Genomic DNA, 20,889 nt, shown 5'->3' with positions numbered 1-20,889 from the left:
GTACAGGCCAAAGCATAATCAAGTCAGCAAAAGCAGATGTGTAGATCTATCTGAACAAGCGTAATTTGATCCGCCACATAGGGCATATAGTCATTTGCCTGTTGCAACGACATTTAAAGACAATTAGAAGCAAGAAATGAATGAGCATTTTACGGTCACTAAGTTGACGACCAGCATTTATCCCACGCTCATACTGCCATGAGATCACCGTACTGCCGCATAAGGATGATTGAGCCTGCAAACAACCCCACTGCTCGCAACAAGTTCTGCAGACAGAAGAAACCGTATGTCACTTGACTGAAAATCAAAAGTGGTATGAACCTAGTAAAAATAAAAATTCATTTAATGTTCATAGCCAATTTGCAGAAATATCGCGACATTCTCACAGTCAGCCCATCCAAGTTCCTCAAGAAAAGTACCAAATTCTATTCATAATGCGGTCAATACATGCTTGTAAAGTTACTCAACACGAATGCCACACCTTACAGGTGCGCTGCTAAGAAACTGTTCAACAGACCAGAACAATCACTAGTTCAGGCAAATATGCGGCTCTAACACACATTCAAGATTACAAAGAATGACTTCAGCAGGAGTTTGCATGATGAATATCGACCCAATATAACATGAAAGAAGTTTTAAGCACAAAGCACATGACCAAGGGAGGTGTTCCAACGTCCCCACTCACAAGCCCCTATAGAGGGACGATATCATGTAGAAGCGGACAGAAAATGCCTGAATGAAGTCGTCCCAAAATCTGAAGCTGATCTCATTTTAGTTGACTGTTTGACTACTAAAAGCAAACAGAAGCAATTTCTCATTAGTCGACATACTACACTTTCATGTAACTATTCATCCCATTTTGGCCCAAGAGGAGGTAGAAAAAAGAAAAAGACCCAAAAAAGCCACAGAAAAGTGGGAGAATACGAGTATAGTAGATACTATGACCAAAGAAATTCCTGCAGATATAGGCTGTCAAGACCCCAGATTCGGAATCCACAACCACAACTGTGTTGATCCACTCTGCAATGAGCATGATTGAACATTCTCAAAGACAAAAACATGCTACAGGGACACTGATTGCACGAGCAAGCTACCAAAGCAAGTCGCCTTAAGAAGAGAAAAAAAGGATACCAAGCAATAGCAATTAAATCATGAGGGACTACAATCAAACGAGCCACCATTCAGAACAATCTCTCAACTCAACTGCCTAGCTTGTCAGTCCCCAAAGCTTAATCATGACGGCGGAAGCTCAACCAGAAAAGCTACAGCAATGCAGCAACATGTACGGTCTCTAGGCATAGTTCGATCGCACAGAGCCCCCTAAATTCTTGGATAAAACGTTAAACCAGAAGCAACCCTTTTTAAGAAATGCATTCACCAGTCTGTCTCAACTCCCACCTCCAAACCAAGAACCGAAAAGGACAGACTTCCATCATTCTTGTTCTCAGACTACAAAACTTAAAACGTTTCTCGAGCCAGGGGAAAGAACGAGCGACAGATAGCAAAACGAAGCCCCTCCATTAGTCAATCACGCATGAGCTCTCTCATCCATTTCCACGGAAACCGCACTCTTTTTCTAAAGTGAACATCAATCGAAAGGTGGACGAGAGAAGCTAACGGAAAGAAAAACGTTCAGAAGCTACATTGCAGAGCAGCGAAAGGTGAACAGTAAAGAGCAGGGAAGGCGAGACAAGACCGCGTTGGAGGCCCAGTTGCCGTCATCGTGAACCTGGGATTGCCAGAAGGCCTTGAGCTTGTCGAGCGATGCGACGGAGTCCGCCATTGATGCGCTTCAAGAAATTACAGGGCAAGCCGAGAGACGGCAAGACTTGGATGGTTTTCTTAGGGTTTTGAGATCCGGGGTTTTTAGTCGGGTCAATATACGAAAAAACCTAAACTGCCCTGAATTAATTTTTTAACCCATAAATTAATCACCAAAAATCGCATACAAGTACACTTACGACGAATTTAAGTTAATACCACAAAAAAGGCCAAACCGATATACTTTTGACAAACGAAAGGTAAAAATCTCAAATTGGTACACCCCGCCAACTGCCACGTGTCATTTAACTCTACAATTTACGTAAAATTTAAAGAGAAACTAATGAGGCGTAAAATCGTTTGGAATTAAATCATGCGACTTGTCCCCGAACTTTGACCTTATTTGTAATATGGTTTCCGAATTTTAAATCCGTTTAATATCATTTTTGAACTTTTAATTTGTTTAGTGTGATATCCGAATTTTTTTTTTGTATATGTTTAATTTAATCTCTAACCTGTACAAAGAAAATGTTCAATGTTGTTCTCAACTTGAATTAATATAAAGACAACACCAAACATTTTCATTTTCAAGCCTTGTTACGAGATTAATGAGTGCTTTTTTTATTTAACTCGTACTAAAGACACAACTTAAATCTCACGATTACAGTGAGAACTTAACATGCTTGGTCGTGCCATCATACTTGGTGATTGGAAATTATTGCACCTTTATAATTATCAAGACAAATCATGAGAAACTAATCATGTCCCGACCCGATCATGAAGTCGGATTTGTCCCTAGATCGGTCATAAGCAATGTTTCATGTTTGCAAATAAGTCGTGGATGCGCCCGGTACATGTGAGTCCATTCCATCTCAATTGTCAGGTCAAATGGGTCCCGCACGAGGCCTACGTTATCCAATGACTAAGATGGAACGGGTTCGTATGTTTCGGGCTGGACCTATGCCGGAGTTTGGCTTTTTGCATGAAATGGGATCACCCAATCGGTGAGAGCCACGTAAGATTGCAAGCTGATCCACGCGATCTATGTTCCCCTGTGGGTGCGGAGTGTCCATCGCCATTCATCTGAGTCTGAGGTCCTCAGTTGTTCTTGAGGCAAAGTTCACCAAAAGCTAGAACACCCCATTCACTCAGATCCTCAGCTCCATAGGATTCTGAATTTTTACATATCGAGAAGGAAGATTTTGATGGAAGCAGCAACAACCAGAATTTCACCGAGCATCGCTCTCTCCGGTAATGGACTCAAGGCGAGAACCGAGCCTTCGCCGCCTTCTTCTTCCCCGTACTCGCCGCTGCTCGTCCGGTCCATGGCCGCTCAGAAGCCCTTGCCCTCCGCTGCCAAGACCGTCGGCTCCAGAAAGGTTGGTCCCGGCCCCGTGCTTCCATAATTCTCAATACAGTTACCTTGTATGGTCTGAAGGTCTCGTACTTCACGATGCGCATCAATGCCTAAGCAGAGCTGTCACAAACACGTTGGGGTTGGTTTAATTGTGGTTTAATTGTTATGGAAGTTTCTATACAGCACGAATCATGTTGAACCATACAAAGAGCATAGCTAGGAGCAATGAAAGTAGCTCATTCTTTTCTCCATGTAAGTCGAATGGCCGTATAAATGATTAGAGACGAAAAGAGAGTAACCGGATGACGCGAAAGCGAAGCGCCAGGGATGACGCCTAGCGGGTTTTTCGGATTGCTGTTTAACTGACCCGACACACTTTCGAAGATGCAGAATGGAACGGTGGTGTTCCCTCTCGGAGAACCAGGACCGAAGACCGTCTTTACGAACGGCAATGCTCCGCCAATTAAGCTGCTGACGAGGGTGGAGCAACTGAAGCTACTCACCAAAGCGGAGAAGGCGGGCCTGCTGTCGGCTGCTGAGAAGTTTGGCCTCTCCCTGTCGTCGATCGAGAAGTTGGGTCTCCTCTCGAAGGCGGAAGAGCTTGGAGTCTTGTCGGCGGCCACCAACCCAGCCACCCCGGGCGCTCTGTTCACGATCAGCCTTGGTTTGCTGCTGCTTGGTCCCGCTTGTGTCTACCTGGTCCCTGAGGACTACCCCTGGGAAGTAGCAGCTCAGGTTCTCGTAGCTTTGCTTTGCACAGCAGGCGGGTCTGCAGCCTTTGCCGTGTCGAATTTGGTGTCCAACTTGCAAAAATCACAATGATTTGGGTCACCTGGATTTGTAATTGAAACTAGGGACGCGATCCTGCTGAGTTTAATCAAGAGTGACTGCCTTTGCATCACCATTCCGATCTTTGTCCCTTTCGCTAATTGATGTTCAAAACCGATGTCTCCGTTGTCGGGTCACTTTGCGGAATTGCTATGTTGGACGCCGAGAAAAACAAAGTGAAAGGCGAGTCGGACATGACCAGTAGAAGTTTCCGTGTCTCTCAACAAGGATAACCATACAGATGAGCATGCAAATCGTCTCACATCTCATACATAGCAAACCGTGAGCAAGAGTGCAAGGCCCTGGTGGAAACAAACATTGCAAACATGGGAACGAATTCCCTTTCCCCGTGACCAAAGTACCGAGATAAAAGCGATAGCAGAACTCGGAGGGAAAAAAGAAACAAGTCAGTGACATGTTGCAGAAGAATATATAATCACAAGATCACCTCTCCTGTCACATAAGCTCTTATGAAATGCACCAAGCCCAAAATTAGTTCTTATCGTAAGCAGTCACAATTACGAAAGTGTAAGGAGGAAAGGGAAAAAAAATCGCTTCCGCTTCCTTTGAATTCCTCATCTTTGCACCGCCAAAAAATGGTTCTCTCGAATGGGCATCCCAGTCACGTTGAAGGAGGCACAGAGCTGCGATTTCCGCCACCTTGACGCCCACCTCTGCCTAATCCATTCTGATTAACCCGTTGATAAGTTTCAACACCACGTCCTGCCGATCCCCTAGGGCGACCTGAATAATCACCCTGAGTTCTGAAATCGTTCCTACCATATCCCCGACCACCACCGTAAATTCCACGCCCCCTAAAGCTGTCACTGCGAAATCCACCTCTACTAGAGTACCTGCCTCTACTACCGCCACTATTTCCAGTAACTGAAAAAAAAAGTGGCTTATCAGGGTTGTTTAACTTGTTGCCCATATCAATATTATCTGTGAACAAACACAACTTGCCTCGAGTAGTAGTTCTTTTCTCTTCAACAACTGCTTGATGATCCCCTATGGCAATTGGAGATGCCTGAAGTTATTTTGACCATAATTGATCAGTTTCATAATATAAAAACCAAATACAGGCTCTAACAGGCAAGAATAAGAACCATGATTTTTTCTCTTTTTATTGAACAAAAAACCATTTTTTCACAGGCCATTGCTTCAGACGATTTCAGCCTGCCAAAAAACAACTAAAGGAACCTCTAGTGCTCCTCACTGTGACTTCTCATCTATTTTGTTGCTTGTCTTTGAGGGGAAGAAAGGAGCGTCTTATGCATTGACAAAAGAAACAACCACCTTCAAAAGGGGGGAATAACAAGGCATTACGCAATCACGCAAGCTAGTAGAGAAAGCTCAAGAAAGCAAATGAACCTTCAAAAAGAAGGTTTACACAAAACGAGTATTTTGCAGTCCCTCTAAAAGAGGCTACTATGACGAGCCATTGTGAATCAATCACACATAATGGTTGATGGCCAGTGGCAAAAGGGTAACATCGCTGACCTATATCGTACAATTCTTGCAGCCATAATTTGGATGCAGCACACTTACAATTGATAAAGTTCGTGTTGAAGGCAAACCAAATAATTCTAATCCATGAAATTATTGTCAGCCCCAACTCGTTCAGATGTTGGTGTTGCTATCAGATTGCACAATAGATGCCTCTCATCACTCGAAGATTTTATATGCCACGAGAATTCGTTAGTTTAGGTCCAATTGCAATCTTACGATGGCAAATGAACAGCTCTTCCATATCAATTCCCTTTTAATCTTAGTGCATGGAGATCTCTGTAAGCCAAGAATCCGTCTATGTCACATTAGTCTTTTTTCTCAATGAAATCAGCTAAGACAGAATAATGCAACTCCATTTAATAAAACAGGTCCAACAGCAACATACCACACTACACGATGAAACGGACAAAAACCAAGCAGAGAAATCTGCAAAAGATGAAACAAACAAAGGACATATCAAGTACCTCAAGTGCACTTTGCATGGAACTCAATGCTTCGAACTCAACAAAACCAAAGCATGAACCCTGCTGTTAATTATACAGGACAAGACAGGAGACATGTAAGAACAACAGAACGCTCAAAAACACTGCATAAAACTGTTATACGAAGCATACCTTAGCACTACGGACTTGGATGCCATTAGGTTTTATGGGCCCAAATTTTCTGAACTCTTCCTCAAGTAGTTCAACTGTTGCATTGTAAGGCAAGTTCCGTATATATATTGAGTGGCCTTCAACTGTGAATTCAAAGACTGCCTATTGGTTAATAATACAACTGGAGAAGGTAAAGTATTCTGGACTAGGTTCTCTTTTGACAAGAGCTTCTAAGTTAATACACCAAGCAAAGGCAATAGATACCTTCTTCACTATGGTTGCTGCTTTCAGGAGCATTATCACTAACCAGAGGCGATGTGACAGGAGCACTGGGTTTTGCAGGTACAGAAACAGTGGACTGCTGCACATTGCCTGTAGCTCCACCAGCCGCTCTACTGGTAGGAACATGAATAGAGCGAGATGCTGCATTACCTTGCATTGCTTTAAGCTACATAGATACAGCATTCAGTGTTAAAACTTTAAAAAGAACATTCTTCTGAACAGTGTGAACACGAGAACTTCAGAACCAACTCACGATGGAGGCATATGTCTTTGGAGCATCCTCCTCAGCTGCAGGAGTGGATTCCGCAGCTTTATGAACTGGGGATTCAATGGTCACTTCTTCAAGCACAGAGCCTTCATTATCTGAGGGATCACAGACTTCAGCAACATCTTCCTCCTCAATTGCAGCTGCAGGCTCAGCAGCAAGTTGATCAGGAGCATTTATGGCCCCTGGACACCACAAAGGATGTAATATTTAAGATGAGAAGAACTTGTACTGAGAAATAAATCATACACAGAAGAAAGAAACCCACCAAGTTCAGTGGTCAATGCAACTGCTGGAGCATTTTCACTTGTACCATTGACCAATGATTCACTTTCCCCAACATATCTAAAAACATCATTCAGAACAAAGTAGCCTTTGTCTTGAGGAGCTAGAAAGAATGTCTGAGTAAACTTCCTTCTGGCATTATCCTTTCCAGTTAGACATCCAGTAACAAGAACAATCACCCCTTTCTCATGAGATTCTTGTGCATCAGCAGTTTTTATCTCCACAGTATGGTCTTTGTAATTCAGGGACATAATTTTCTCATTGATAGCCTGCTCCATACAGAACATTAAATTCTATTAATCTGCAATGTTAACTCCTTTATAAACCGCCAGTAGTAACTAAAGTTAATGTTCAAAGTAATGACTAGAATGAACAATTTGCAAAAGCTCGGGAACTCCTGGTGCCTCATCCCAAAGAAAATTGACAAATACCATCCACATACCAATGTTTGGTGGTTCGTAAGTGATGAAAAATTTGAGTAACTAAAACATCCACAATTTAGGGTCCAAACTGACAGTGAAGAAAAATATGAACCTATTCCATTCGAGAAACACTTCAACTAGTTGGGTCTACAGCCTCTTTCACTGGCAATTAGAACCTTTTCATTTTAAATTACTTGAAGTCCTTTTAGGTTTGCACTTGTAAATTGTTTACGCCTTCCTCAGTTTTGATAAGAGCTTGGTCATGCTGCAGGAATAGTAACATTGTATGTATGTCAACTCCGCACCTATAACTTATGCAGAAAAGAGAATATATCAGCATTCAAGATAATCCACAATCCAAACGAGCTAACATGTCAAGGCACAATGTAGACTATGCATTTGGCAGAAAAAAGCAAGGTAGATTCACAGTCCAAATCTAACTACCAGAGATTAGTTCCTCACACAGTGGGAGCTGGAACTTTTAAACAAAAAGAGATCAACCCCAAAAGAGCATACTTACACAAGCAATTTAATTACATCACTTATTTACAACCCTGAGTGACATTAGCATACAAATTCGGCATAACGCCAGGAACTTAGAGGCAATAGTTTCTATAAATGTTACTCATTTACAACCCTGGGTGAAAATAACAAGCAACTAGCAGCTAACACCAGGAACTTAGGTGCAATCATTTCGCACAGCATTTAACATGACTAAACTTTTCCATATCAACGACATACAAAATTCTAATTAACAAAAACAGGATGCACAACAATGACTATCAATGAACAGTTGATCTTGGTAAACAAACAGCAGGAAAAAACAAAAGTTTCAATCATTTGTGGGCATACTTGCATAGTTGTGACTTTAGTCATTACACCATTAACATCTGGTCGGCTCAGCAAACTTGAATCCTGGTAAAATCTATGCACCATTTCTGGGGACTGGTGAAGCATATGATAATATTGCTCCACAAAGGCATTGCCAACTACCTCGGCACTAGGCGGAGCAGCAGGAGTTGGTTCCTGTATTGCCATCTGCACATAAAATAAAATGTTAGAAATGGAAAACATCAGTTTGACATATAGGAATTTTTTTAATCAGCTATCCATGTCAACTCTTCTTATATAATGTCGGCTGCCACAGTCATTCAGTATGCGTTATGATGCAAACTTAATTGAGCTGACTACAACAGCAGGACTTGGTTCCTGCATTGACACCCTCCTCTATGGCAACGCTCCATTATCCATTATCAAGCTGTTCGTGATCTTTTACTTTTTATGAGTAACTATCCCATAGTGATCATAGTGTTCCTCTCAATTAAACCTTCATTCTGTTGTAGTTTCAGCCAAGTTGCAGAATATGCAGTCATAGATGAATAGCTCAGACTTTTGGCATCATTAGACTAGGCCTACGGTATCCCTTCCCCATTTGAATTAGGATCTTGGCCTTCTTTGTTATTTATAGTTGAGCCGAAGTGTTCCTCTTCTTTGTCATGTGACCATGGTCGGATCAAATTTCTCCTCAGTTTTAACCACTCACATAAAGCAGAACTTCATTTGTCAGTTGCATCAAGGGGTGATGGTTTGAAAACTACCAGGTCTAAGATAGCTCGAAATTCAATTGTAACCTAGAACAGGGAGACAATTTCAGGATTGTCGAACAAAACATGATCCACCATCTCCATTCCCATCTAAAGAAATGGAACCAATAAGTTCATAATTGTGAAATTCCCGAACAACATGATGATGATTGATAAGAAACCAACGAGACATTAAAACATCAAACATAGTATCCAACCATTAGGAAAGTTGAACCAAAATATCACTATTGTGATGGACCTCAAGTACCCCATATAAGCATATTGGATTGGCCCATAACTATTATAATTTAAGTTCACCTCAAAAAATTTTCATTCATTTTAGGAGGAAAGCCAAAAGGGCCTTTTGGTCCAGCTTCAAGCCAAGCCAAACACTGCCTAAACAAGCTTAAACAAAACACCATTCCATATAAGGATTACTAATATGAAGGATCAATGAATGATCAAAGCAACAATATGGAAAGGGCACACAGGAGAAACTAAGCAAAATTAGACCAGCACATGTGAAAAAACACCTGGCCATATCAACTTGTTCAAACAATTTCTAGCTTTATCCCAAAAGTGTGGGTGTAAGGATGAATAGCAACTGAAAACAACATTTCCCAGCCTATACTTGAGAACTATATGCATGGGCAGTCACAATTATGAACAACCAGCCTATTAGATGCAATGAGCATACACATTCGCTGCTCTACATCATTGGTCATGCACAAGGGTAACCCAGAGTTTGCAAAGATCATGCAAAATCAAAAGGACTTTCAATCTAAAAGACAATTTGCCAGGGTTGAAACACAAACCCCCATCAACTATGCCTTACAAAGCCAAGATAATAATCATAGCATAACAAATAAAAACAGCAAAAAGAAGACCGCTGAAGATACATGGGCCATGAATACATTCAGAAGACATTCCTTGCCTCTGTTGCTGTTTATGATGTCAAGGTCTGATTACATCCACTGTGTATGGTTTACTAGGAACAAAGACTTGCATAACTCTACTTTTTTGTTAATACTGAAGCTATTGCACTGCTCATTCAAAGGGCAGTTAGAGAAAGATAAGCACATTGTGCAGAGAACAGGATCAAAATTTGTCTAGAAAGGCACGGAACCCTTTGTTTTAACTGGGGCATTAGGGAGTTGTAGAGGTGCTCTGTTATTCTTGATGATCTGCATATCCTTTTTGAGCATGTAGCAGGTTTTCCTCTCCTGCATTTGCTGTGAATATAATTCTGACTTAACGAGAAGAAAAAAAACAGCAAAAGCAAAAGTTCAAACCTTTTTCCTACTAACCCGAGTCGCCCACATGGATTCACCGATCACCAAATATACGTCAGTGAAGACGGAACCCAGAATCGAAGCTAAACTTGGCGTGGCGCATTTGAGCAATAAAAATTGCCGCACAACTCTAGGGATTGGGACACAGATCCTAACTTTAGCCAGTGAATGAACCCTAAACCGCAAATCAGTCATAAACCCGCCAAAACCCTTGAACGATACAGCCGGAGGAACAACTTTGACCTCGCATCACGCCATAAAGATTCCGATCCGGCGGAATTACGACACAAATGAGATCAAATCGAACGCGAGAAGCAAGAGGACATCGGCAAAAGAGAAACAGAAAAAAAAGAAATGGGAATCAACAGCTTGCGAAAGAGTACCTTGCTTTGGCGATCCGACTGAGATTTGGAGCGAGAGAGAGAGAGAAAGAGAGTTGCTTTGGCTTGAAGAGAGCAGAGAGAAGCAACGAGACAGAACAGCGATCAGCGTGAGAGATGAAAAATTTCAAGCAGAGGAAATGTCGAGCGTTCGGAGGAATCTTTATATATGTTTTCTTCTTCTTCTTTTTCTTCGCATCTTTTTAATGATGTCTTGTAATTTTTTATTAAATCCACAATTTTGACAAATTGGATTGTTGAAAAGTGAGGATAGACCAAGAGGAATTTATGTGAAGTTTGCCTTTTTGTGCTTTTCATTTCATTTCATTTTATTTTTCTCTTGAGGAATTGATTCCCACAGCTTAAACATTGAGTAAGTTGCCTTTTGGCTGCACAAAAAATGGCCAAAAAAGTTTGCCTACCAAAATAAAGAACAAGAAAGAAAAAGATAAAACTTTGTGTTTTTTTAATAGGAGGAGCATGGTTCCAAGTTCTACCCTGAAATTTGGAGCAGAGTCGATGAGGAAGCTGTCTGGTTCTAGGTTATAAAGTTTGCGGGGAAAGTTTTAGGTTTTAGAAATTTTGAAAATCCGTTACGATGAGTAGGTTCCAAATTCCAAGTAAGTAGAACTTGAAACCTATTTTTATGTTTTTCTTGGTATATGTCTTCTCGCGATCCAAAGGTATTTTATGGTGTTTGATGATGATGAGTATGTGATCCGGAACCATTAGTCCGAGTTTTCTTTTCCAAAGATATTTATGACTAAAATGTTTACTTTGTTAATGTTTCATATTTATTTGTGTGTCTAAACATGAGTTATTGATAGTGTATTGTTGCAACAAGTGTTAGTCATTATAGGTGATAATTCACTGCAATGGTTTAATTAAGAATACAGATAGAAACCTGGATAGAATCTAAAACCGATCTTGAATAGATATCAAATTCTTTGGTATGCATGATAGGTTTCACGTTTCAAAAATCGAGAAATTTGTTCCAACGGGTAGATACTAGATTCCAAGTGAAATCTGCACGTAACATGAAACTATTCACTTCTAATTTTTAAACAACAAAGGGATAAGATTTTCGATTGGACTAGCATTAAATAATCTCATAGCACATTAAGCAATTCTTTTCCTCGCATGTTTAATTCTTGTTGGTCAAAGAATTGAACGGGTTTAAATTGTTTTTCTTTTTAAAAGATCGCCATTTCGCCTTATCAATTTTGCTCACGAAAGCAAAAATTGCGCATGACAACCTCGGCTTTTAAGTTGAAAATCTTTTATGGGCTTCGTAAATAGATTGAATGATTGAGTAATTTTGTCTTCGTTATGGTCTCTAGTAATATCCTCATTCACAAAATCACTAACGTTCCGCACCCGGTACTCACATGACTTCCTTGCCTACACACTAAGAGCCCATTTGATAATGCTAAAAATTAAGTGCTAAAGATTTAAGTACTGAATTTTAAGTGTTGACAAATAAAAAAATTGGGCAAAAGTACAGCATAAGTGTCAATATTTACGTACGGAGCTCACTTTAGTGTCAATATTTTTTTTCGAATCACTAAAGTGCCATATCAGAGAAAAAACGATCATCGAAGTGCCAATTTCGGCCAAAAATGATTATTTAAGAGCTAATTCCGGCCAAATAGTACACATGGCATTTTTTTATTAAATTTTTAATGTTACGTGACAATTTAAAAAAAAAAAATCAACGCATGTGGTGTCCACGTGGATTGTTCAACTTAGAAATAATGATTTTTTTAAAAAATTAAAATTAAACATAAAATAACCTTAAAAAAATCAAAAAAAAAAAAAAAAAAAAAAGGGAACCACCATCGGCGAGGGCTATGACCCCTCACCGCCGCCGTTCCCACCATCTCCGGCAATGGCCAGCAAGGGGTGGGGGATGGCCAAGGGGGGTCACCGGAGCTCGCCGAGGCCTTGCAAATCCACGACGAGGCTCAACCTCGCCGGGGTTGAGGCTTGACCTCGCCGACCCCGGCGAGGCCTCGTCAACCCCCCTTGGTCGTCTCCCACCCCTTGCCGGCCGTTGTCGGCAATGGTGGGGGTGGCGACAACGGCAAGGGCTCATACCCCTAGCCGCTGCACCATACTTCTTCTTCTTCTTTTTTATTTTTTGATTTTTTAAAATATTTTTAACATTTTACTTTTTTTTATTGCTGATTTGGAAACTTCAGCGAGCCACGTGGATGCCACATAGGATTTTTGGCGGATCTCGCCAGAGTTAGCATTGAAATAACCGTTTTTCAAAAAAATTGGTACTTAAGTGATCCAAAAAAAAATATTGGCGCCGAAGTGAACGCCGTACACAAATATTGGCACTTCGTCTGTACTTTTGCAAAAAAAAAAAATTTAATTCTATCTAATAATTGATGATGATTAGTTTCTTACTATACATGAACTTGGGATCATTATTGGTAGCTTTTACTATTATAATTGGCAAGATTTTAATTGCCATCGATTGCTTTTTTCTACTACTTAATAAATTAAGTAGTCCCTTCCTTACTTACCTCATTAAGTGTTGTTTTAACTTTAATTGAATCTTCCTATCAAACAAAAATTTATTGAATCTATTAAATCAATGTTAGTTATAGTAATTAAACAAGCTTATCCTTATTAAGTGCTGATTATTTTTCAATACTTAACTGAGCTATCAAACAACTCTACATTTTCGACCAAAAAAAAGCTCTAAATCTTTTTGTTTTTTGTAGGCTCTTGTTCAGTAGTAGAAATAGTCTTCTATGTGACGGTGTAGCGCCTCGCCAACCCGGTGAATCGGAAAATTGTGTTAAAAGGTATGGTTTATTTAAGTAAAAAAAAAAAAGACATATCTAACTAACAAAGAAGGAAATGGAAATAGTTTATTTGATTTAGCAGAACTTCATTTTTTTTTTTTGGTCAAACGAAACTTCAAATTTGCATACTTATGTTTTGCACATTTGAAATTGACTTATTCTGCTCTAACACGTTTTGGTTTCAATAGTACTCAAACAAGGAACGAAGAGAGAGAGCCTTAACTGTTAAGTTCAGATCGAATTACAACGTTATATGAAGAATTTGAAATTCCATTAAAAAAAAAAATTTGCACGTGCCCTAAAATCAAAGCAAGGTTGAATTCATCAAGAAGCTGGCATTATTAAAACGTTGCTTTTCTGAATTTATGACATGTCTATCGTAACCAATCTTAAGTTTAAAATTTGAGGCCGCATTTTATATTTCTGATACGAACATGTCTTTCCTTAGTAATTTTTGTGACAATTAAAAGAATTAACTCCATAGCCGATCGATCCAACACAACAATTTGATCTTCAAAGCCCAATAGCGGGCCCAAAGGCCCACTCACTCAAGCCCATAACATCCATGATTACACGCTCATATACAGTAAAATTAAAATGTATCAAGAAAAAAAAAAGCGACACAAACGATCTCTTAACTTTGGTTCAACGTGTAATATCGTCCTTGAAAATTTTAATATAAAATATGAACTTTGGTCCAATATCCATTGTTCTTTTTGAATTTTTAATTTTTTCAATGTAGTTCCTAAACTTTGGTCAAATGTCCAATTAATTTTTAGATCATATCATGTTGAATAAATTAAAAATTTAATTGACAATATTATATGTTGAGTTAAAATTTATGAATCTTATTGTACAAATTAAAAATTCAAGATTAAATAAAATTCCAAATAAGGATCCGAAGTGTCATTACCTTCATAAATAAGGGCTCGATGTACTCTTATTGCTTCAAAGAAATATCTAATCAACGATATTTTTGTCTTGATATATTTTTTGATTTTTTCCTTTATTTATTTATTTTTATTTTTTTTTCCTCTTCCTCCTTGTCGGTAGCAGTGGGTTGGGCGGCTTCGCCACCCATAAGCAATTGTCGGTCTCGTGACCACCAGCCTTGCCTATGGCTGGCCTCGCCTTGCCCAAGCTAGGCCAGCCCTCGCTTGTGGCCTGCCGGGGGCTAAAAGAAGGAAAAAAAAGAAAAAAAATATAAAAAAATACCACTAATCATGTTTTTTTTAAAATAAAGAGGACATTTTATGTCATTATTTGAAATAAGATTAACTTCATGCTTTTATTTGATTAAAATGATGGTACTTTCTCTTTGAATGAGATCTCAATTCCATTGGTTTCAAATCCAATTCTTTCTTGATATATTCCTAAAAAAATCCGATTCGAACGGATTCTTCTCCCAGCTAACGAAGAGATCTTGAAAGAATTGCCACATATGAAATTGAGCATAGTTTTGCACAAAAAAAAAAAATAGTCCACTTATTTTTCGAGAAGAGATGAAAAATATGTTTAATATCATTTGATTCGAGCCCTTAATTGGAAAATTTTCCCCACAAGATTGCATATTGGATAAATGATTAGTCATCCCGACATTAAACGATGCGTCTTTTCACTTTCAGCGAAGCGGCTGAGCTGGTGCCCTCAGTTCAGCTTTTGGCTTCGGCCACGGCGATTCCCATTCTCTGCGCTTCCAATGAAACCGCGCCAGACGTCCATCGATCGGCGATGCTTCCGGTGCTTCCTCGAGTGATTCGTGCCCAAGGAAGGTCGCAGCGTCGCATCCCCTCGGAGAAGGTACGGAGAATGCGAAACCTTTGCCCCTTTTTCTTTCGGTCTCTCCGTAGTTTGAATGCCCCCGGTTCGCCGTATTCCGGAGGGCGACGTTTCGATGCAATCGAGCGATGGCGGATCCGTTTCCGTGTCGTTTTGCTTCATCGGAAGCACTGGGGGGTCTCGACTCTCCAGCTCAACCGAGTCCTGGGGTCTCAGTCGTCGTTTGCCCGAATTTCGGGTCATTTTGTTCGCGCAGCTTCCGATGGTTTGCGATGATTTTGTTTCCGTACGTTAAAGAGGATCAAGCGAGAGCAGCCCGAGTCAATCCGGGGTGTCGACATTGCGTGGATGTTCGTGACAACTCGGGTGTCATCTACCGAACCTTTGCCCTGGCTAGCAGTTTTTGTCATGCGAGCAATGACATACAGAGGTCATGAGCGTGAGGCGTAAAGCTTAACCAGAGTGGCCGAATCCATCATGTAGTAATTTCTGTGGCTCGTCTCAGAGGACAGATTGCCATGATCGGTAACGATGAATGACGCCGGTAAACATGGAATGCCATAACAAATGTTGCCGGGATGCCTCGAATGAATAGATAAATAAAGGGTTATCCGAGGCAGAGACTAGGAAGGACGAGACTAGATAATCTAGGTCTCCCTTAGCCGAATCACCACCTTAGCAGGCCAGTCTGAGGATACCAATATCTATTGATAATCACGGACTTAGGAAGTCACAAAAAGGGAGAGAGAGAGAGAGAAAAAACGAAGAGAAGATAACATGGTGACAATTCCCATGAAGGAACTTTGTTCAATTACTCATGTGTGTTACAATGAAAAAGATTCATGGGTTTTATCTAGGTCAAACTCATGCAAAATACACTTGCAGATTACAACACTATGTTCTATTCTTAGAGATCAATCTCGAAATCTTCAAATAAGGATTTGAAATATTCTCGCTATGAGTCATTTAAAATATAATCTTGTTATGATATGGAAAGGTTTTCTTTGGGTGTGCTCAACAATTTTTGTGAGTTCCCTTGATACAACAGTTCAATAATATATTGACTACACAACTCTGTTCCTCCGCAGCAGCCTCTTTTCCCGGCCACCATTGTTATTGCTCATCTTTACCATGGAATTTTGCTGGTACTGTTTCAAAATATCTGCAGTGGTTAGCATACACTGTTCCTATACATTTGCGTTTGGCCATATGTTTCTATGACCTGACTGTATTGATTCACATAGACGATTGGCACACAGTCTTCTGGATTTACATTGTCCTGTGTCCAAAGCATCACAAGTATTGTTAACAATGCAAATAAAAATTGTCCATGTAACAGTGGGTTTGGCAAGTCTAGGAAGATGGACTTTGATTTTGAAATTTAAGGATGCTATCTCCTGCCAGTGCAATTGAGAGGAAAGTGGCAGGTGCTGTTCCTTGTCTAAAACCTCTGAACTTACCACAAAAAGCTCATTTGAATTTTCACGAGATTGCAGTGATATGTCTTTCGTTATACCATATTTAAAGTCCTTTATTATGACCTCCTAACGTGCGGGCAGCCTGGCAATGCGGTTGCCAACTTGTCAACTTTTTTATGGATCTTATGGACCATCTCCAATTCTTCCATGGTTCCTTTGCACGACTCGGGTTCAGATAGTAAAGCCTTGCATTATGTTGGCAGAGAGAAGGAAATTGGGTAGCTGGCATTGTCTGTATTGGTTTTCATCTCTTGTAGTGGATACAATTATCAGCTTACATACTTTAGGATTATGATAATGGTTTATATCACGGGAAAGGGAAAATATCAAAACTAATCCCTACGTTGCAGGGAAGTTCTCTTCACAGTTATAAGAAGGTGAATTTGATGTAAGTTACTTGTCTAACAGTGGCACATTTTTTTTTGAAGTCGTGCACCAGCCACTTTTTTATGCTAAGAAATGTAGCTGTTTGGCTTAAGTACGGAAGTTTTGGCAAAAAATTGTGCTGCCGACATTTTCTAATGCAAACGATTTCAGTCTCAGCCTCATAGCCAGTCCTTCAAGTTTTGTTGTACTACCATATCTGCCTAAGAGTTTTTGTCCTTCTCACATCCGATTGCAAAAAAAGCTCACCACTTCTCTTTCGCATGGCTTATTAATGGAATACTTCCATAACAAGCTTAAATTTTCCTTGCCTTCTTGTTCCTGGGGTTACATGTTATCCTTCTTTGATTGGGTGTTTATGTTTAAAGGAAAGCTCAAGGACAGTCACTGTGGACATTTGAACTATGCTTGAGTGCCAACTCCTGACTGTATGGCGCACCAAACCCAACAGGAGGAACCACACTTCGCTTTTCCCAAAACTCACAACCAATGATGCTTGCAGTTGTATTATGCACAAAATATCTCCGTGCTAGTGCTACAAATGTGCTGAAAGTGTTTGTTGGCATTTCAGTACTACAATGTCTGCTTAAGAGAGGGATATTATTATAATCTGCTGTCGCCCTTCCCTGGAACATATCTACTTCATTAGTGGCATTCGAAGTTAACAACAAGAGGATATCTTATTCGATTTCTTCAATTCTTCTTACGCTGTGCATCACCAAAGTTTAGTAAGAGCAGTTTAAGTTCACTCTCTGAGGATGATGCATTAATGATTTCGTGCAGGAGACTAAGAGAGAGGCACGAGGTCCAAGGCCAGTTTCTCTTGTCTACTAAAAGATAAAAGGAGGAATGCATGGAGGAGACATGGGGGAGAGAACCCAACAAAATGGATGAGCGGGACAGAGCAGAAAGCAACAGCATTTGTTACTTCTGGACCTCATTCTGATTGATCATCGACTTATGCTGTATGCAGCATATTGGGGCCTTAGCAACTGTCTTGAAACTGTCAGTAACTTAAAGTCTTCTCTGAGCACATTGATTATATATGTACATCTATATGTACGTGTATGCATTTGTACATAGACTTCTATTTTTCCTTCTCTGTTGATGAAAGAGTGCCAATGAAAGCAACACTACGTGTTTTGAAGAAAAGTCTGCCTGGCACCAGCAGGAGTTCGTGCTTCAGTCAGCTGTTAAACTGTGATGTACAATTCGTAAACTGGAAGTTAACAGCCGGTGAAAAAGAGGTCGTTCTCGTCCAGTTGGTATAGAATTGACTGATGAACATGTAAAAGAGTTAAGAGGTATTCCATGGGGTTAAATCTTGATGCATGTGGAAAATGTTTAACTCTCTTTTTTTTTCCCCCACTTTGCTCCGTATAGTGGGGTTTGCCCTTATTTTGCTGGGCATGTTTGAGTCACTTGGAGTGAAGGTAAATGGTTACAGGAAATCAGATCAAGTGCCCGTACTGGGAGATTTTGCCAATCGATGATTGCTGCGTCATTATATACTATGAGGAGAAAAGTGTATGGTGAGATGAGAAAATTAATATGATCTAGGTTCTCAATTCCTGTTCGGGAGACATAAAACGGTTCTATATGAAAACTAAACTTTGTGCATAATATTATGTCACTTTAGATATCTTAAGCGAAGCCATCTAGGGTTTCTCGAGAAACTGATCTCGGTCGTTTGTAAGTAACATGCAAGGAACAGTAGCATATACGGCAGAATATTTCTCAAACCAAATGCTCGGGATCTATTCGTTTATGATCCACCGGTAATTGTCTTGTGATTTATACGGAGATGCTAGAAGCGCCTATTCTCTGAGCGTTTATTCAAGCGGGTATCTTCGCATTTCCAAAGGTAGCAGCTTGTGATTGCAGTCTTTTCAGCAGAAGGAAATTTAATAACTTTGGAGGTAAACTGCAGAGAGAGGAAAGAGGTAATTCTGCTGTCTGTCTCCTCTGCTCCAACTGTGTAAGTATTGATGACCAGAAGGCATTATTTTATCTTGGGCTAGATCACTGCTTGTTCACTGCTTGTTCTTTTATTAGCTTCAGCTGTCATTTTCTTGGGCATATTATAGTAAATGGCCTCCTCAGAGAAGATGGAGACAGAAAGAGAGAAGGAAAAAGCCAGAATCCACAGATGCTCCTAGAATTAGCAAACACCATGTACGCATAAATACTTTAATGTATAAATACTTTTTATTTTTGCCTTTTTTGATGCCATCCCCCCTATGATTCTTTCATCATTTTGTTATTCCATATCTCGGTATCTATCCAACCCATTATTCCCTTCCAAGAGACAACTAGACTGTGGATCTCTCTCTCTCTCTCTGATGCAACAATGAGTCATGATGATGACAGTGATGATGGTGATATGTTAAGTAAACTGGTAGAAGCATCTTGAGGTCCACACTTGCTGAACTCGATTTAACAAACATCTTTCTGCTTGAAAGGCTCTTCGTCGACATCTACATACTAGAGTTTCTAGGCGATTTTCTACCAGGAGATCTCTACTTTCACTTAGATGAGAAGTGTCAATTTTCTACCAGGAGTCTCAGGATCATCCCCATTTAGTTTGAACTGTACCGTGGTGTGCTTAATCATATCCAAGGGAAAGAATTCTCGCCAGGCTTTAAGCTAGTGAAAAAAACATGGCAGATACTACTTATTTCCAAAGTAATTCCTTGCCAATTGGTTGCTTTGAAAGACCTGACTCCCTTCCCTCAATTACAGCTGAGACTGATCAAGATTTTGTTTGGTGGGAACTGCACTGTTCCTTGAGTCCCTCTTTCATGGGTTGTGAATTATTGGTTCAAGAATTCAAGAGAAAGCTAGAAGTCCTTAAATCTGCATTAGAAAGAACAGTTCTTGAAAATTATGTAAATGGACATCATCTTTTGCCCCATTAACTTCTGCAGATCAAATAACTAGCTGATCAGTTGGAATCGTTTTGTCATAATCTCCTCGGGCTTGAAATGGCAAGATAAGTTGGGAGAGCTCATGATTGATGAGAAGATTAGTGTCCTTTGCAAAGCAGCATGCCTGCTTTGGGATCTGCCAATGTAGGGACCATGTCTTTGTGTAGCCTTAGCAGACACCAGAGAAGAAGATTTTAGTGTGATGAAAGCAAAATTCACACGCAGTTCTTTGAGAGAATTATATGTTGGAATAGACAAACTGTGAACATTAGCTAGCTAAACTCGTTTAGATCAAACTAATGATGATGTCCATACTGGCATGGACCAATTTGAGCCCTTTCCTCAAATTATGTAAATATTATCTATCTGAACTAAAATCAAATCTCATGGAATGAGGCTTAGGGAATGTGGTTTGGTGTGTTTGAGAGAGAGAGCAGCCAACAACAGAAAAATGGAACAGGTATCACCCAAATCTTGCCGGTGTCTGCATGTCTTTGACCACTAATAAAGAAAAAGAGGTCCAGTTTTTTTTTTTTTTTGGACCCTTCCTTTTCCCTTTTTTGGCTGCTTGTAATAACACAGAGAAAAGAAACAAGAATTATTTTCTGATTGCTTCCTAAAAGCTGCAAATGGCACAGGTCTTAGGGTTCTTCTACGGCTTTCAAACTTCAAGAGGTCACTAGGGTTCCTTATTTCAAGAAGAGAAAGAAAAAGTACTGGGCAAATAAAAGTAGACCTCAGCTTTTGACTGGTACAACTGCACCACTGCGTGCAAATCTCTCAGCTTTTCAATTATTTTGGTGAAGATTCCATTTTTTTCCCTTTCTTTTACTTCCAGATTATTAAGGTTTGCTCTGCAAACTCTCTCCCTCTCTCTCTCTCCCTCTACATAATAAAAGCAATTTTTCAAGAGCTCTCTTAGGGCTTAGCTGAGACCTTTTCATT

General features: G+C 40.0%; 3 protein-coding genes and 1 long non-coding RNA gene across 5 annotated transcripts; 2 read left to right on the top strand and 2 right to left on the bottom strand.

Moving 5' to 3' along the window:
* Window positions 1-15: 15 nt before the first annotated feature.
* On the bottom strand, window positions 16-1,868 carry LOC125315400 (mitochondrial import receptor subunit TOM5 homolog). Its single transcript, XM_048280129.1, has 2 exons — window positions 1,697-1,868; window positions 16-266 (listed from the first exon to the last, which is right to left on the bottom strand). The coding sequence occupies exons 1-2, from the start codon at window positions 1,781-1,783 to the stop codon at window positions 189-191; spliced, it is 165 nt and encodes a 54-aa protein (XP_048136086.1). The 5' UTR covers window positions 1,784-1,868; the 3' UTR covers window positions 16-188.
* On the top strand, window positions 283-1,089 carry LOC125315403. The gene is made up of 2 exons (XR_007198646.1): window positions 283-592; window positions 698-1,089. It is a non-coding gene; the product is annotated as an uncharacterized LOC125315403 (long non-coding RNA).
* Window positions 1,869-2,876: 1,008 nt separating the features above from the next.
* Window positions 2,877-4,012, top strand: LOC115746016. 2 transcript variants are annotated; one of them, XM_030681707.2, is made up of 2 exons: window positions 2,877-3,140; window positions 3,503-4,012. In XM_030681707.2, exons 1-2 carry the CDS (start codon window positions 2,967-2,969, stop codon window positions 3,938-3,940), a joined length of 612 nt encoding a protein of 203 aa, XP_030537567.2. In that variant the 5' UTR covers window positions 2,877-2,966; the 3' UTR covers window positions 3,941-4,012. The 2 variants fall into 2 exon arrangements, with proteins under 2 accessions (XP_030537567.2, XP_030537576.2); XM_030681716.2 differs by having other exon boundaries at window positions 2,880-3,140; window positions 3,509-4,012.
* Window positions 4,013-4,362: 350 nt separating this feature from the next.
* Window positions 4,363-10,718, bottom strand: LOC115743772 (nuclear transport factor 2-like). Its single transcript, XM_030678727.2, has 9 exons — window positions 10,561-10,718; window positions 8,155-8,340; window positions 6,864-7,149; window positions 6,584-6,780; window positions 6,313-6,496; window positions 6,070-6,191; window positions 5,920-5,982; window positions 4,910-4,973; window positions 4,363-4,831 (listed from the first exon to the last, which is right to left on the bottom strand). The coding sequence occupies exons 2-9, from the start codon at window positions 8,338-8,340 to the stop codon at window positions 4,569-4,571; spliced, it is 1,365 nt and encodes a 454-aa protein (XP_030534587.2). The 5' UTR covers window positions 10,561-10,718; the 3' UTR covers window positions 4,363-4,568.
* Window positions 10,719-20,889: the final 10,171 nt, after the last annotated feature.

Source organism: Rhodamnia argentea, chromosome 6 (assembly GCF_020921035.1).
Source record: "Rhodamnia argentea isolate NSW1041297 chromosome 6, ASM2092103v1, whole genome shotgun sequence".
In the NCBI taxonomy this organism is placed as follows: domain Eukaryota; kingdom Viridiplantae; phylum Streptophyta; class Magnoliopsida; order Myrtales; family Myrtaceae; genus Rhodamnia; species Rhodamnia argentea.
The sequence above is the reverse complement of the archived record's forward strand: the minus strand, read 5'-3'. Positions and strand labels throughout refer to the sequence as shown.

Excerpts from the sequence above, each read along its gene's own strand:
- LOC125315400 (XM_048280129.1), bottom strand. The coding sequence starts at position 1,783 with ATGGCGGACTCCGTCGCATCGCTCGACAAGCTCAAGGCCTTCTGGCAA. Across the intron at positions 267-1,696 it reads GCAACTGGGCCTCCAACGCG|AACTTGTTGCGAGCAGTGGG; the intron begins GTCTTGTCTCGC and ends TTCTGTCTGCAG.
- LOC115746016 (XM_030681707.2), top strand. The coding sequence starts at position 2,967 with ATGGAAGCAGCAACAACCAGAATTTCACCGAGCATCGCTCTCTCCGGT. Across the intron at positions 3,141-3,502 it reads AGACCGTCGGCTCCAGAAAG|ATGCAGAATGGAACGGTGGT; the intron begins GTTGGTCCCGGC and ends ACACTTTCGAAG.
- LOC115743772 (XM_030678727.2), bottom strand. The coding sequence starts at position 8,340 with ATGGCAATACAGGAACCAACTCCTGCTGCTCCGCCTAGTGCCGAGGTA. Across the intron at positions 6,497-6,583 it reads CAAAGACATATGCCTCCATC|CTTAAAGCAATGCAAGGTAA; the intron begins GTGAGTTGGTTC and ends GTATCTATGTAG. Across the intron at positions 4,832-4,909 it reads GAAAAGAACTACTACTCGAG|TTACTGGAAATAGTGGCGGT; the intron begins GCAAGTTGTGTT and ends TTTTTTTTTCAG.